Source organism: Hakea prostrata, chromosome 7, assembly GCF_041222555.1.
Source record: "Hakea prostrata isolate BN-2017 chromosome 7, UWA_Hpros_2, whole genome shotgun sequence".
In the NCBI taxonomy this organism is placed as follows: Eukaryota; Viridiplantae; Streptophyta; class Magnoliopsida; order Proteales; family Proteaceae; genus Hakea; species Hakea prostrata.
In genome coordinates this window covers 40,855,077-40,872,148 of record NC_142606.1, presented here as the reverse complement: position 1 = coordinate 40,872,148, position 17,072 = coordinate 40,855,077, and the positions used below count along the sequence as shown (strand labels likewise).

Here is a 17,072-nt window from a genome sequence, read left to right as displayed (position 1 = left end):
TCATCGGGGTACCAATACGGGGATCACAGCGCCGGGTCAAATTACAATGGGTATTCTTCTTATGGAGGTCATACTATTCCTCAAGACCTTGCACCTGGAGAGTACACATATGGGAGTGAAGGTGGGTTGTTAACTGAGTGGTTTAAAAACCCCTACCCAGATACTCAACAACAATATGAACAACAACAACAACAACAATGGCTCTTTCACCCACCCACGATTGACGGTTATCTCAGAGTGCTATTCCTCCAGTTTTCTGACATGGAGACATATCAGTTCCATATAAACCGATATGTGACATACTTGAGTGATGGATTGACTTGGGAGTCATATGTGGCCACCGTTCAGAATCAATTGATGCAGAATGTTGAGTGATACTCATACTCTTAGTCTTAGTCTTGTAAGTTGTAATTTTGAGTTTTGACATTCTTAGTCTTAGACTCTTAGTCTTGTAAGTTGTAAGTTGTAAGTTTTAATCTTCTTAATTCTTATGGTTGTAAAATTTTGAAGACATTTAAGTATTTAACAATTTATTACTTTGAATCTTTGATAGTTTGAACTTTGATCACTTGTTGACTTGAATACTTGATGTGTAATGTTATTGTATTTGATACTTGATAGTTGATAGTTGATAAATGATAACTCATTAACTTGAATTACTTGATATCTTTACATTACAATATTACATGTTGTCTTTGTCTCTCTGACTCTCTAAGACTCTAAGTCTCTAACCTTGCATTTCACGAATTTCGGTTTTACACATAGGGTTGACTTAGGAGACATAGTTAGGGTTATTTTCTCACAAATCTAAGGCCACCAATGTGTTCAAAAGGCCTTAAATAGGCTAAATACCAAGTTTCAGCCCAACCAAAGCCCTAAAACCCACCGTGATGGGCCACCGAGACGACCGCCATTTTTTTGGTAGATCTCGACCGAGATCTCGCTTTTCTTGAGTGGCAAGATCTCCCACCATGGTTGTGACAGCCAATGATGGTGAAAAAATACAGAAGTTGAAAAAAATCTAAAAGCATGAGTTTAAAATAAGGATCTAGGAAAACTAAGATACTTTCTAGGGATTGAAGTTGCTCATCGAGCTAAAGGCTTATTTCTATCCCAAGGAAAGTATGTCCTCGACTTCCTATCTGAATTAGACTTACTGGTTTTCATCTTAGTGATACTCATCCAGCTTGACTCAAGGACAAAGATGGGGAACCTGTTGATATAGGATGCTATCAGCGACTAGTGGGAATATCTCAAACAAGGTCTGGCAGTGCTGCTGCAATCAGTAGTGTGAGTCAATTCATACACAATCTGCATTCCAATCACCTTCTGCCGTCTACTGAATTCTTTACCATCTAAAATCAGCTCCAAACAAAGGTGTTCTCCTATCCCCACATGATCAATTCTGTAATGAAGCCTACACTGATGCAGACTTGAGCGGTTCACATGATTGGAAGTCCACCTTAGGATACTGTACTTCTGTTGGCAGGAATCTGGTTACTTGGTGAAGCAAGAAGCAAAATGTTGTTGTAAGATCTAGTGCTGAAGCAGAATTTTGCGCTATGGCGCAAGGGATTTTTGAATTATTAAGGTTACATGGTTTACTAATAGATCTGGTGTGCCAATGCCCCATCCTATGATGCTCTATTGTGACAAAATAAACAACTATAAGCATTGCCCACAATCTAGTATAACATGAAAGGACAAAGCATTTGGAGATTGACATGCATTTCATAAAAGAGAAGTTGGAAAGTGGCATAAGCTGTATGCCCTTTTGTAAGTCTGATGATCAAGTAGCAGATGTGTCCACCAAAGGGTTACCTAGATGAGTATTCCATCCATTTTTAACCAAGTTTGGGAACATGTGATATCTACGCCCCAACATGTGGGAGAGTGTTGAGATTAGGACAAAAACTCCGACTCGATCTAATGCTAGTGCTAAGATTGAGAGGGACCATCCCTCTCCTATTGGTACTAGGGTTCCACTCCTATTCACTATTGGAGTCTTGAATTCCTTCCTTTCTACTTTGTTTTTATTTCCTATTTTAGTTCTCGATTAGTTTAGCACTAGGATTAAGAGGGATCATCCGTCTCCTATTTGCACTAGGATTCCGCATCTATTTCGCATTGGAGTCTAGGATTCCTTCCTTTATTTATTTTCTGCTTTGAATTTATTTCCTATTTCAGTTGTAGATTGGTTTTCCATTCCTTCTTGCATTTATATTTCTTTTCCTACTCAAAGTAGGACATGCTCAAATTGCAAAGTATTAACTTTCCCCACTGGGGGCTTATCAATGAACTCGACACTGGTTTTCCATTCCTTCTTGTATTTATATTTCTTTTCCTACTCAAAGTGGGACATGCTTAAATTGCAAACTATTAACTTTCCCCACTGGGGGCTTATCAATGAACTCAACATTTTCTGAGCATTCAACTGTCATCTTTACCACAGGAAACATAGTCTTATAAGGTTAACTAGAAGATAACTGCCACAGCAGCTTGGTCATCTAGGCTGGCGCTTGGTCGCAACAGTTACTTTGCATCCAAGCCCCTTCAATATCTTGGTTCACCTAGATGCCATGACAACTATTATGTCTACTGTTGTTTCAATACAACAACAGAGAATAAAAACTATGCCTTATCCCAGAAAAATAGGGTCAGCTCTAAGACTGCAGTTCCAATTAAAATTGAAAAACTAGCAGGATCATCTCGCCTTCAAATATATTCAAGAGTATCATGTCCACAATTGTTGATAACTTGATATATCTACTTTTGTATGAGTAATTCATGGTGCTTTGGTGAGTTCTCACAGCATGACTAGCACAGACACTGAACAACCCACTAAAAACCAGCTGAACATACAACATGAAAAAAAGTACGAGTACAAACCGGGAAGTCCAACTGCTTAAGAAGAACTACAGCCTCTGCTCTTGCTTCTAAAGGTTCAGAATCTGAAAATATCTTTTCCTGAAAACATTAAGTTTGGATTCAGATTCCAGGCAAAATAAAAAATATGACAAAGAAGAACAGATAAAAAGTGATATATAATCCCAATCTTGCAATTTATTTTGTGCAAAAAAATAAATAAACAGATATATCTGACTTTGCCAAATTAGTTTCCTGATGGATAACTGGAAAAATTCACCACCTACTAAATTCAACCTAAAAGGACTTCATGGAAAGGATAAGACATCTGTAGTGCAGAGAATAAAAAAGTAATAAAAGAAAAAAAGAAAGCAGCAGTCATCATCAAAAATGCTTTACTTGAACTCTACTCTGTCTTGCTATCCCAAGAGAGGGGCATTAAATATGGTTGATAGCCTTACAAAGAAGTCCTAGAAGGACAGGACTTGGGAAAGAAGAAATAAAAACTGATTATCGCTCCTCATGCATGGAGCACAATAAGACCAATAAAACCGCAACAACAAATAGAAAGACATCTAATTACTCTTAAAACAACTCTAAAAGAAATAATCCTCCTCTAATCATTGAGGCCTTTAAAGATTAAAAACTTTAAACAAATAAAATTACCCTCGTGTCCTTACAACATAAATTGGAATAAGATTACAATCAAAATGAAGCATATTGAACCAAAAAATAAACTATTTTCATGGGTGGGTTCTGGACCCCCAGATAAGGCCCTTTGCCACTTAGACCTATGGGATAAAAGGCCCATAACCTATATATGCCCACCCTAAATTGGTGCTTGATATGCATCACATTTCTTAACAAGCTTGGCAACAAATGTGTCCAGATTCTGCCATGAAATTACCACTACTTGGATACATCAACAATGAAATAATTAAGTTACCATTGTCATTATCATCATCGTCATTACTGTGTCCATAAGGTAATTTTAATGATTTAAATTGATAAAATTGGAACAGGGATACAGATGCATACATGTGATTCTCCCCAGACCCATGCGTTGGTACGGCCAGTGTTAAAAATGTGAAACTAAGTACTTTTTTTCATCTAAATGTTCTGATGTTGATCGCACACATATAACATAAGTGTCACAAAGTGATGACATGGTGATGCAGATCTGGCACCAAAGAAAGCCTTTCTTCATAGAAATTAACCTAGAGTTTATAGGTTTATGGGTTGGGCCTTTATTGGATGGGTACCCCTTGTAATCGGCCAACTTAATGGACTTCAAAAATGGGTTCATAGGTTGAGTACGATATTCCAAACTTAATTTATCAATTAATCCAATTCAATTCTTTTTCCATTTAATTTATGTAATTAAGTAGGAGTTTTAGTTGATATAAAAGTCCATTAAAAAAGGAAAATGGAGGCTATTTATTTGTTTTAGAACTTCTTCAAAGAAGGTGGGATGGTAGTTAGGACTAGGTAGGATATCATTTTAGAGTTAATTTAGGACTCATATTTCTATCTTCAGTCCAGAAAGGACTCTACTGTATGGCTGTTAGCCATTTTATAAATACCCCATTGAGGGAAGAACAAAGTAGACAGAGATGAATTAACTAAAAGAATTCCGATTTAGAGCAAATCATGAGATTTGTTTGTGGGTTAGAAGCTGACCAGGGACCTCTTCTTCCTCCTTAGGTCTGCTGGGCAGCCTCCCCATTGACAGCCAAGCAAGCCCGAACTTGGGCAGGAGTCCATCACCTTCACCAAGATATGTTAAGCAATCTTCCATCAGTTCACCAAGCAGGTCAGGGCCATAGGCAGAGAATCTCCATCCTCCATTCTTCCCAAGATCTTGGACCTTTCTCTTATCCCTTCTTCTCCAACTTTTGGTTTCAAATCTAGGTTAAACCTCCACTGAACCTGCAGCTGCAGATTTGATGACCTAAAGACTACCAGTTGAAAGTCCTCCTTTAGGGCAACACAGTCCTTATATCTTCCCTCTAATACCTTAAATTTCAGCCCCCATCCGAATCCTAGAAGACCACTGACCTTGGACTCCTATATGCCCTCAACAATCCCTATTTTTTAGGAGTACAGTATAAGGCCTACAGTGCCATTTGAAAATAAATGAGATTTGGTTATCTCTTAAGAGGAACCTGCTGTACTTCTACCCTGCTTGGACACCCAATCATAGGGCTGCATTACATGGATTCTGTTGGGGCAAGATGAAATATTTGCCCAAGTGTGTATCAGAGCTTGCTACAATCCTTCAATCCTCCAAAAGATAGAAAAACAGTGTCAGGTTTAAGTTAGATGTTCTAATCAATATATGTTGAGAGGGACTGAGGGAGGTTACTCTTAATAGCACAATGAGGTCTTATTTTGTACCGTAAGATATTATTTACCTTCTCAATGGGTGTTTCAATTTCTTTTCTTTCTTAGTTTTTCTTACTTTCCCTTTTCTGCATGTACTAATAACTGATTTGACCATGGGCAATGGCCATAATTTGCCACAAATACCTTAATTACTGAAACTAGCCTTTTGGGTTCTACCACTGCATCTCAATATCCTCATCTTGGGTATACATGATGACATTAACATATTATATGAAAAGCTGAGGTAGAAGACAAAGTAATAAGGCTAGCGAGAAATCTTAGAATAATCAGTGAATGCAACAACAAGAAGATGGCAAGTCACAAGAGATGGTGACTGTGCAAAGGACATCAATGACTGCACCACCTGTGAGGAGTGGCACGGTGCAAGTTGAACTGTTAAATATATCAGAAGAAAGGATAAGGAAGTAGACTTGGGTCAAAATTATGAGAAAGGTGAGAGTGTGACCACACATCCCAGTTGTCAGAGCACTGCCTAGAAGCCACCAAGGTGACTGGTCACTATAACATCCAAGATGACAGACAGAAAATGGGGGGGGGGGGGGAGAAAGACAACAATGAAGAAATGGGGGGAACTGTAAGGAAAAAGAGAGGTAATGGGGAGAAAACCAGAAAATTGAAAAATAGAAAGAAAATCGGAAGTAGAGCTGTCCAGCCTGATCTGCTTCTGGAAATCCAGTAGCCAATGCCAAAGCAACCAACACTGCCACCTCTGCCAGGGGGAAGGAGGTATAAACCAGGAACTTGTGCTACACTGCTACAACCACCAACTCTTCTTCTGTTGACCACCAGCAGGAGGTACAGATCAAATGAGTTTCACTCATCAGGAGTATAGTTAAAAGAACAAAATTTTAATTTTATGTCCCCTCATATATACAACTAAAACAAATACAAATTCATATTACGTTAGCCCTTCCTTGAATACTTATAAAGGAAAGAAAATTCATATTTTACCTATAAAACCCCCCTTGGTATATGCACATGTTAGTCACCTAGGCACCTGGCCACCACCTAGGTTCACGTTGGCATCATGACAACCATGCTGGTAATAATTAAATGACAATATGGTCCAACACTCCGAATAGTCAAGTGGTGGAACAGGTTGCATAACTGACCCAAATAGCAATTAGCAAGGTTGAGACTCGGTTGAGATGACTATTTCATTGAGTAAGATTAAAACACAGTACTAAAGTCGCTGCTGTTAAGCATTTTTAAAAATGCCATTGATGTGTCCCAGCGCTAATCAAGCCATATGTGGAACAAAAAGATGTGACCAGTTAGATATTTAGATGGTGTCTAACAACCAAAGGTTTCAAGAAACTTGTATGACCTTGGCACTTGTGAAATTAATAATTAAACAGAAAAGTATATTTTCCCCTGGACGAGTATCCATACAATCTCTATGTCTACCTGGGAAGCAAAAGGCAGTGTACCTTAAGATTTTTTATAATAATGGCCATTGCTTCTTCAGATGCTCTCTTACAATCCTGAAATGATGAGTCTCCATATACCTAGCGAATTAGAGTTTTAAAAGCCAAGAACTTTAATATCAGCATTTCAACTCAATCAAGAAATAGAAAAATAAATAACCAAAGGGGAAATGGGAAAATGAGAGAAGGATTCATTGCAAAAGACAAGATATTTACCTTAAAAATTGGCATGGCTCCAGTAAAAAACTTCACTGCATCTGCATAAGCTTCTGATTTGATACACTTTCCAAGTCGTGTAGGAAGATCATATATGAACTGCTCTTTTCCACAAAAGATGAAATCTGTGGTAAGTCATACATGTTGAATGCACAATAACTTACATAAAAAGTCATACATGAGAAAAATGGGAATTTTTTGGCCTTCACAACATAGTACTGCAATTTAAATCATGAAAATACTCAAATTCAGAAACCTCTAGGACAAGAAACAAAAAACCTTTTTTCATGATAATTTCAGAGCATTACAAAATACTTCAGTAAGTAGAAGCGGCTAAACATTTACGGTAACACCAGACTATTATGAAATGCTTCAGGTGGCAGGAATAGAAAAACATTGACACATGATCTCACATGGTTTTGTACTAGTTCAAAAGACATAACAGTCACCGCAGCGACCAAAGAAAATAAAAAGAGAAGAATTTCAATTTTATACCTGAACTTTACGGAGAAGATTCCTAGTACGGTGCAATTTCTCGATATGTTCTCTCTTTTCAAAAAGAGATGTATTAACCCCATCACTTCTGGATTGGACAGACATAATCTGAAGATATAAGTCAGGAAAAATTATGCCCAGTTACGCCTTTACCTAAATCATTTAGGAAAAAAAAAAAGTGAAACAGAAACTATGTAACCACCTTCTCAAGGAGTTGCTCCATGTTCACCTCCATACCTACAATATTATTGTTCATTCTGCAATGACAAAATACACATTAATATACTAGAAAACTACCTATGTCGAGTACAGATGTACAATAACATATCCTAACAATCTGATTATCACAAAAAAGTTGAATATCTAATTACAAATGAAGCAAATAGTGGAGTGCACAACCCACCCAATAGTTCCATTCACTTGTATGTGGTCTTAGATAACAACCTAAAAAAAGCAAAGAAAGTTTGTAACTGATATCCCAGCAGATGGTGATGCAGTTAAGAATGTCAAGCAATTTGGCTTTGGAATACTTTATTTTGGCCCATGGGTGGGTACCATAGACAGTAGGCTTCTTATTTATGGGTTTATTGATGCAACGGCATAATTGATATGCCCATAAAGTAACAGTAATGCTAGCATAAGGATTAGTATTTAAAGTCGGTGCTTTGAGTCAAGAGTAGGATACTTAATAGTTGATGGAATTCTATTTTGATTTTATTTATGTTAGTAAGTCTTTTAAAGTGATAAGGAGTCCTTTTTTAAGTCAGGTTAGGAACTTTAGAAAGTCTATTTTTATGTAACAAGTCCTTTAACTAGAAATGGTTTAATTTAATAGCATGACTCTTTTATAAGAGTTTTGGTGTTGTTTGGCAGTGGATACAAGATTGCTCTTCCAACTCTGATTTTTTTCTCTTCCCTTCTTCTCTTCTTCTCTTTTCTTTCCCAAGAGCTCCTTCTAAATCTTCTAATCAAACCCTCCTCCTCCTCCTTCTAACCTTATAAATTTCCCAAGCCTAAATTCCTTTTTTATCCTTTCTATTTCCGTACTCCCCAAATAACCCAAACTTAGAACTTAGCTCTACACCAATCTAACCATCAAAACCATCCCAAACTTTAGGGATCAACCCCATATATCATTCCCTAAGTCACCTACAAGTTTTATCCCCTTTTAACCACTATAACCTACTTTGTAACCCCAATCAACTACCCTAAAATCCTAACCCCAACTTTCTAAATTGAGATCCTAGAAGACTGCCCCCTAATGGATCCTATTCAATCTAGAGGTACCTCAGATGGCCTTCCCAATCAGATCTAGAGATGTGAATTTGGTACCCATCTATGAAGATTGTGTGCTAGCCAAACATGAGAAATACAAGCACCCTTAAACCAACTTTCCAACAGTATCTCCTTCATTTATTGATAAAGGAGAACTTCACCTCTCTTCAAAATCTAACAACCATAATTATTCTACAGTGAAAGCAACCCAAGAAAGATGTCTAATTCTTGAGTATGATTACCAGCTTTTTAATTTTCACAATCATTAATTCACTCATCTCTTGCTTGACTGATAAGAAGGGTGAGGACCTTGTTCTTGAGAGCTAAACTCCTAGGGTTCAAAGACCCTGTTGAAAGAGCTTAAACACCATTATCCCCTTTACCTTTTATTATCTTATTTTACCTTCTCCTGTCCATGTTTGAAGGTTGCACTATGGTAGCTAGAGATTTGCCGCTATGAGATCAGAAGGAATAGGGCTGCTGCTGCTGCTGCTGCTGCTGCTGCAGGTGGAAAGTGATTGAACATATACACCATTACATGCTACTCTCGAAGGCCTGCAAACTCAGTTTACTTCATTTGCTCACTCCCAAGGGACCTGTTACAAGCTAGCTGCAGCTCTTCCAAGTGAACCAGCCCAGATCTTGCAATCCATCCATTAAAAATGAATCAGATTTTGCTGTAGTACTTCTACTGGTGGCTAGACAACGACAGCACTAGATCAAATTTTTACAGTCTAGTTTGGTCATACATCTTAGATTTCTAATTTGTCCTAGTTTCTGATTTTACTGAGAAGTGGGGTAAATGGGGCTAAATAATCCTTGATACTAGCTTTAAATTAATTTTATCACCACTTTTGAAATTTATCCAGGTGAGACCCTTTTCTCCCCACCACTTCTTGAGTGTCTACGAGTTGTGACATCTTGATTTGCATCAAGTAGGAGTCTTCATAGTCAAATCCACATCTAAGACAGCTTTTTTTAAAACAAGATAAAGGAATTTGAAAGGTCAATGGGAAGAAGAACAAAGTATTTGTAGCATAGTTGTCATGGTGTCTAGGCAACAAGGCATCTGGGGGGCAGGGAGAAAAACAAGGAGACACCAAACCCCTACATGGGTGACAAGGCAACACCTAGACACTTAAAACCCCTACAGAACCTGGACAGTAGGTGGCACCCTTGACAATTATGATTTGTAGGCTACTCTTGCAGCACAAGGAGAACTGTAAGAGACAACAAGTCACCTACCCTTAATTTTATGTAATATTTAAGCATCAAGGATTGGAAGGCAAGACTACATGTAGCCAACCCCATTTAGTTGGGACAAGGCTTGTATTTAAGCATTAAGCATAAGAATAACTAGAGGCTGTTAGAAACAAAGGCTTAACAGTCATGGAATAATATTGTCTAACCTTTTAATTGTATCTGTAGCACTAATGAACTTGTTGTAATTTTCATACACCAGCATTTGCAAGTCAGTGTCAAGATTCTTGATTTCAGCAGCCATTTCGACATGTCTTTGAAGAAGCCCCTCCAAATTCGTTTTTTGAATCTGATAATTTCAGCAAAACATTTTAAAGAAAAAAAACATCATGAACTGCCAATTTACTCAATAAGTAAATAACATAGCATCACACCCATTAAAGTGAATAGAGTTCTGATGACTGAACCCATGAATTAAGTTTTTATTTTCTTTTTTCTTTTTCAATACTAGAAGTAATATTATATGCAATTCACAGGTACCAACATTCTTCATGCAAAAGTACTATATTAACATTAAACTGATGACCGGGCTTAAAAATTGTGGGACTGCAGTTTCATCAATTTGATCCATAAGTGCTTCAATTGCAATGGCTACATAATTAGAAAAGGGCGAATTCGGTGCCGAATGCTTCCATACAGGCAGAGTCCAGGGGAAAGTTTTCCTACACAGCCTTACCCCAGCAATTCTTGCTGAGATGCTGTTTCACTACCTTGATGTCAGGCTACAATTGTGGTTCACTAACCGTGCGCCAAAGCCCACCCATTGCATTGCTTCTATAATAAAAGCCTCAAGAAAGCTAACAATAGGATGAAGATGCCACATGCTTAAATTTGAGCATATCAGACATAATTTAGGCAAATTATAGGTCATTTAAAAAAATTAAAGATAGTGCATACACAAAAGTTATGGGCTCATATAACCAGAAGCACAAACCAACATAGAGAAAGAAAGAGCGAGAGGGAAAGCCCTAGTCATAGAAATCTCAACCCTCAAGATAAATGTCTCCCAAAATGTCCAAGAGGATGTTCTCTCAGCCCTGAGATATCCAATTAAATATGGTTTGCTATATCAATGTATCCTCAGTAACTCATGAGCTTTTCTATCAATTCCCTCAAATGCCATTTCTCCCACAAGCAGAAGTTTCATTACTACAAGCCTTTGGAGAAGATTGCAGCCGTTCTTAAATGGCATGCAAGTGTTCATTCAGCTTATCATTCTAAACAGTTGTTGGTAACTCCAAGAAGGCTTCTTGACTCTACAGTTGTTAAAAAATGAACTGCAGATTGGTCCAAACAAAGTAGAACCTAACAAATCTAAATCCCATCTATTGAAGCTGGGCAAAGTTAAAACTGAAACTACAGCAGCCAAAAATGCAAAAGAGCTTCACTCTAGGATGCAAGAGGGAATCATAATATTGTGCAAGTATGGATTGACAACACAACACAACGCCACTCAACCCCATCCCAACTAAATGGGAATGGGCAACCAATATTAGAGGCACTTACTAAACCCTGAACAATGATGACAGGGAAGGATAGTTCTGGGGTAGGAGCAACAACATATCAGCCCTTGTTGAAACCTAAGTGTACCATGAACTATGGTCTGGTTCAGTGATTAAACATTTGAATTTTGCCTTAAAAACATATTACCATTAGATTGGACATTGAGGACACAAGAAGTGTTTGGGTCTGGAGCATAAGTTCCTAGTTTATATTGTGGCCCATGATAATACTTCTTTCTCCTCTTTTATCAACAGGCAGACTCAAGGAGATTTGAACTCATAACCTCTTAGGTGTTGACTTTTCCATGGAGCTTTCCCCTTCAAGTTCTTCTACACATACTTTAGTACCATAACAGAACGTTCAAGATAATCCTTTCACTTTTGATGGTTGTTAATATACTGGTCCAGCATAGTGATCGGCTTCTAAAACACCCGATGACACTCAACAGTCGACACATGCAATAGATAGGTGGATATACTGATTCAAATTATATTTAAGATCCTGGGTCATATCCCTAAATAAATGTTGAATTTCTCTCATTTTGAAATGTGAGAAAAGAAAATATGAATGAATGGGACTTATTATTTAGAAAAGAGACAGCTGGCAATTCCATCAATTAGAGACAGAAATTTAACAGAGCAATAAATTACAATTATAAGTTTCCCAGAGAATTCATGGTTTAGGCAATGTAGGGTTCTTATAGTAAATCCATTCACAAAACTCCTTTTTTTGGGGTAAAAATCCATTCATTAAACTCAAATTGCTAGAAGAATACAAGATCATATAATGTTGACAATAAAATTAAGGCTTACTATATAGACCAAACTTAACTAGCTTTCGCTCTATTGAACAGTTCAAAAGTGAAAGCAATGGGATCAGGGAGAAGACGGAAATTTAGACATTCTGAGACCTTGTTTACATTTTGGTTCGAATTCCATTATAATCAGAGGTTTCCACCGTTCTAACCGAAATTAAGCAAATAACAAGAAATACATCTACTTAACAGAATTAGGAGTTAAATTTTCAAAATGTTGAATCAAAATCATCGATCAAGAAAAGTGCATTTTAAGACCATAATTTCCTCGAAGAAATATCTGACTCGAAGTTGACAAGTCTGACAAACACATACACATAAATATTAGGGGGGTGAGAAACAAAAACCAGAGATGGCTTGCACTCACCAGAAGATTCATGTATTGATCAGCATCAAAGGCTGGAGTGTTGATGGCATCCAACGAAGAAGATTTCGCAGAATTACTGTTTCCAGGAAATGAAGGATCCGGTGCATAGAAACTGGACAGCAGATCTCTCATTCTCTTCGCCTTATCGTCTAAAGGAAGATCGTCAGATGCCATCTTCAATAGCGTTCAATTTTTCAAAATTCTTGCTTCAGGGCTGCTTCTTGAGTTTGATTCGGGGTTCTGAATTCTTAGATTCTCAAGGAAGGCAATGAATGAGAAACTTTCTGTAGAGCAGGCTATGAGCGTTATGACGGAACTAGTCCGTCACCTGCGTAGATCTACTAAACCCGCAACTGTAGGTTGCGCCTATCTTGCTATCGTTGTGAAAAAAGTACGAGATTTCCGTCTCCCACACTGTAAGTCTCTTACATATGGAACACATGCGCCCTCCGGGATTTGTGTGCCTTAAAAAGTTCGTTTCGTTTGTAAGGGAAATGCAAATATTTCTGTACATTCTATCAAAGAGAATTATTTTCTAAAAGAAAAAAAATTAAATAATTGGTTATTCAAATTGGTATAGTTGTAAATTTTTTTTTTTTTCACATAGACACTTTTTTATATATAAAGATAGAGATATTACATATGCCATAAGAAATCACGTTCACGATTTCTTCATTAAGAAGTGTTGGTCTTACCAATCAAGCAACCCTGCATTGACAAAATTGTAAAATCTATTTACTAATAAAAAATAGAAGTATATTGAAAACCCTTCATTTAGGCATGAAGTTAAGCTCTTTGGATTTTTTTTTTTTCATCCTTCTTTAGGCACAATTGATAAAGGTGCACTCTTAGGCCATATTTGTTTATTTGTGGAATGGAGGTTCTTTCTAGGATTCTTAATAATTATCGCGACCTTAATTGTTTTGAAGGTATTAAGGTCACTTTGCTATGCCCCGAAAATGTCTCATATTTTCTTCGTAGATGATGCTTTCATTTGCTATTAGGCATTGGAAGAGGATTTCCCTTCTACTAGATTCGCCATTCACCCAAGGTTTAAAGTGTCCAACAGTACGATAGGATACTAGCCAATATGTACCTTGATACAAACACATCTATACGTCTCTCTTTTTTCTTTCTTCTCTTAAAGGGCACCTATTGGATTGGACTAAATATATATTGGCCAGCATGATGCAATACTTGTTACGAGACAATACATCTCTTAGAATCACTTGACCTATACAATATTCAATAACAATACTTCAAACCTTGCCCTTGACCTTTTTTTGACTCTCTCAAGATGAGGTGAATTGTGATAAGAGCAAAATGTTTTTTCATCCAAACTCCCCGACCTCCGTTAGAGAATATTTGCCACGGATTTTGAGTATCTCGATCATGCTTGATCCCAGCAAGTATTTAGGATCTTATCTATCTCATTCTAAATCTCGAACTGCTGAGTTCAAATTTCTTGTAATTAACCTCTTAATTGGCTTATCTTCTTGGAAATCTAACTTGTTATGCTTTGCAGGTGGGATGATAGTAACTAATCCATTAATTCAGCCCTTTCTTTGTATGTTCTTTCATACATACATATATATATATATATATATATTCTTTCTAGGATCAAGTGGGATACTGCTTGTCTTCCTACTTCCTTTAGGGTCTTGGTTTTAGAAAGGCTTAAGTTCATAAAAAAGCTCTCCCCCAAAGCCTCCCTTGTGCACTAAGGTTGGAGACTCATAATTGAATATTCTTCTCTATGGACTTGAGTCTTGAACTGAAAATACTTTCCCAAAGCCTCCCCTTTTTTTCAAAAAATATGAAGTCTTGTGTTTCTCGAACCTAGAATAGAATCACTTCCATCCTCCCTTCCCTTAGGTGGCGTTTGGTTCTGCGTTTCCCTGGAATTAGATTCCAGGGAATCATGAAATCTGGAAAAAAATTGTGTTTGGTTCCAAGTTGAGTCAGAACCTAGCTTCAGCTAGGATCCACTTTTAACACTAAAATTTAGGATCACTTGGAAACCACCTCCTGAGGTGGTTTCCAAATAGAATTACCTTTTGGAACCCACATATAAAAACGGGTTGGAAGCCATCGTGAATTACATTTTCTCATTCGCGAAGTTGAACTGAGTCGAAGCTAGGGTTGTCGTTCCTCTCTTCCATCGCATCGCAGCTACTGATCTCGCTCATCTCGCTCATCTCGCTCATCTCTTCCATCGCAGCTAGGGTTGTCGTTCATCTCTTCCATTGCAGCTGCTGATCTTGCTCCTCTCTTCCATCGCAGCTAGGGTTGTCGTTCCTCTCTTCCATCGCAGCTAACGATCTCGGTCCTCTCTTCCATCGCAGCTAGGGTTGTCGCTCCTCTCTTCCGTTGGCGATCGTAGCTTCAATATCTTCTTGAAAATCAACATCAAAGCAATTACAGTTCTTGGGCGTGAAGGAACAGAAACCTGGAAATTTTTGGGATGTTGCAGTTGATGGCGTAGCAGCAAGGAGAGGGCAAGCAAAGCCTTTTTGGTCCTAAGCAGCAAGTACATAGAGCAAGTACCTGGTTTTGGAATTAAGAGTGAAGAAATACAGAGGTGATCACCGATTTGGGATTCTGAAGACAGATCTAAGTTTTGAGTTTTGAGTTTCAGGTGAGTCTATAATTTAAATATAGTGAACAAATATGAGATAACTCGATCTGTCATACCTCTTTTTGTTAGTTACTAATTATTATTGATTGATTGTTTGATCGGTTTCTTACCTTTGTGTTAGTGCCGGTTTAATTTCTTTTTTCTTTTCTTAATCAGATTGAGTGATTTGAACAAGAAGGCACTGGCTGTCGATTACTCGCTCAGAGAAACACTGAAATTTAATCAAAGGCTACTGATAATCCTCAGCATTGGGACCACAGTTTGTTGCAGACGCTCCTGATAATCCTCCTCTCAAGGTATTGGTTCTGGGTCTTTGATCTTGTCCATTTTCCATTGTTGTTTTCACAAAGAGAATTTCTCAGCTTTTGCTATGTTATATTATTTATTGACATTAATTCGAACTGCTTATAGTGATGTAAATGCAGAATTATCTCACTATAAAGGAAAGAATGGTAGTTTAAGAATTACTTCTTATTATGGTTTCTATAATTCAGTGTACTAAAAATTATTTTGTTAAGAAATCATGAGAGGCTATCTTTTTAACAACCAAATTTTAGTCCTGGTTTTCAAATTTAATAGCCAATATGCAACTTCAGTTCATTGGAAGAAGAAACAACTGGGTATCATACCTTCCTGAATTGGTTCTACCAATCAAAGAATTAGTTGCCTCAGGTTTCAATATGACTTCCAGAGATTTACAGCAATGAATAGAAACCTGTTCCCAACCTCAATCCCACACGCCCACGCCACTATCTTGCAGCAAAAAGATGACATACCCAACTTATGCCCAACCTGTTCCCAACCCTTTCCCAATAATACAAATTGTCTAGTTCTGTAAGAGATGTGATGGAATACGGAACTGCCAAAGATTGAACCAACAACAAATATACCCCCTCCCAGGACCCAGCATAGGTGACACTGGCACTGATAAGGTCTAGATTCAGAACCGACTCCTTATAAGTCTAACTGGATTGGTTTCTGAAAAATCAACTCAGTCGAATTGGCAGTTTCCCAAAGTTTTTTAGTTACATTATTTAATCAGAGCTGCAACATATCAGTCAAACATGGTTTGAATTAATCATCAACAATTGAAGCATACCAGTCAAAATTGGGTTGAACTGATCCTCAACAACACCCCACCCCCTAATCCAACCCAACCAACAAGAAGAAAAGAAAAGAAATTGAGGTTTGGCGAGAATGTTCTCCTTCCAATCAGTTTCTCCCTATTCCCTTGATGATGCAGCCAAAGCCCACCGGTGATGCACAAACTTAACACTAGAAAAGATTCCAAACAATTACAGCCTTAATCCCAACCATATGCACCTCCCTTTGTTCCATTGGATCTTATTACTTTCATGTCCCCCTTCTTCCAACAAATATTTTATCCATTCAATTACTTGATATCACTGTTGTGTAACATAGTTTTGTAATTCCAACAGAATTTACAACCAATGTACAAATTACGCATTTCAATATTCTATTCATCATCTTACTCAATGCTAAATAGAAAGAACTAAATACAGAGGTGACAAACTACTATCTTCACCGGATAAATGATCATGTCCAAAAATAATAACAATATGGAACAGGGGGATGTTAAATTCAATTTATGCTCTTAAAAGTTAAGTAAAATGTATGTAATAATATAGTAAAACCAATTGTGGAGTTATATATGTATGGCCGTATGGGTCTTATAATTAATAATATTGTGGGCTTATAGCATCAAATATAGTAATAATATTGTACTTGTCAAATGTGAGACTTTGAATCAGACATAATTTTATCTATACTAATGTATCCCTACTA

The 17,072-nt window shown here is 37.4% G+C and overlaps 1 protein-coding gene across 3 annotated transcripts in view; it reads right to left on the bottom strand.

Moving 5' to 3' along the window:
* Positions 1-13,083, bottom strand: part of LOC149011164 (Vps51/Vps67 family (components of vesicular transport) protein) — a 55,967-nt gene extending 42,884 nt beyond the window's left edge. For all 3 annotated transcript variants that reach the window (XR_016174401.1, XM_089161208.1, XM_089161209.1), the window contains exons 1-7: positions 12,629-13,083; positions 10,094-10,233; positions 7,612-7,666; positions 7,410-7,517; positions 6,915-7,013; positions 6,702-6,779; positions 2,890-2,967 (exon numbers count right to left, since the gene is read on the bottom strand). Coding sequence is in view for 2 of the 3 variants with exons in the window: in XM_089161208.1 (XP_089017334.1) it covers positions 2,890-2,967; positions 6,702-6,779; positions 6,915-7,013; positions 7,410-7,517; positions 7,612-7,666; positions 10,094-10,233; positions 12,629-12,802 (732 nt within the window). In the remaining variant the exon portion in view is untranslated. The remainder of the gene's footprint in view (positions 1-2,889; positions 2,968-6,701; positions 6,780-6,914; positions 7,014-7,409; positions 7,518-7,611; positions 7,667-10,093; positions 10,234-12,628) is intronic.
* Between the last annotated feature and the right edge of the window lie 3,989 nt (positions 13,084-17,072).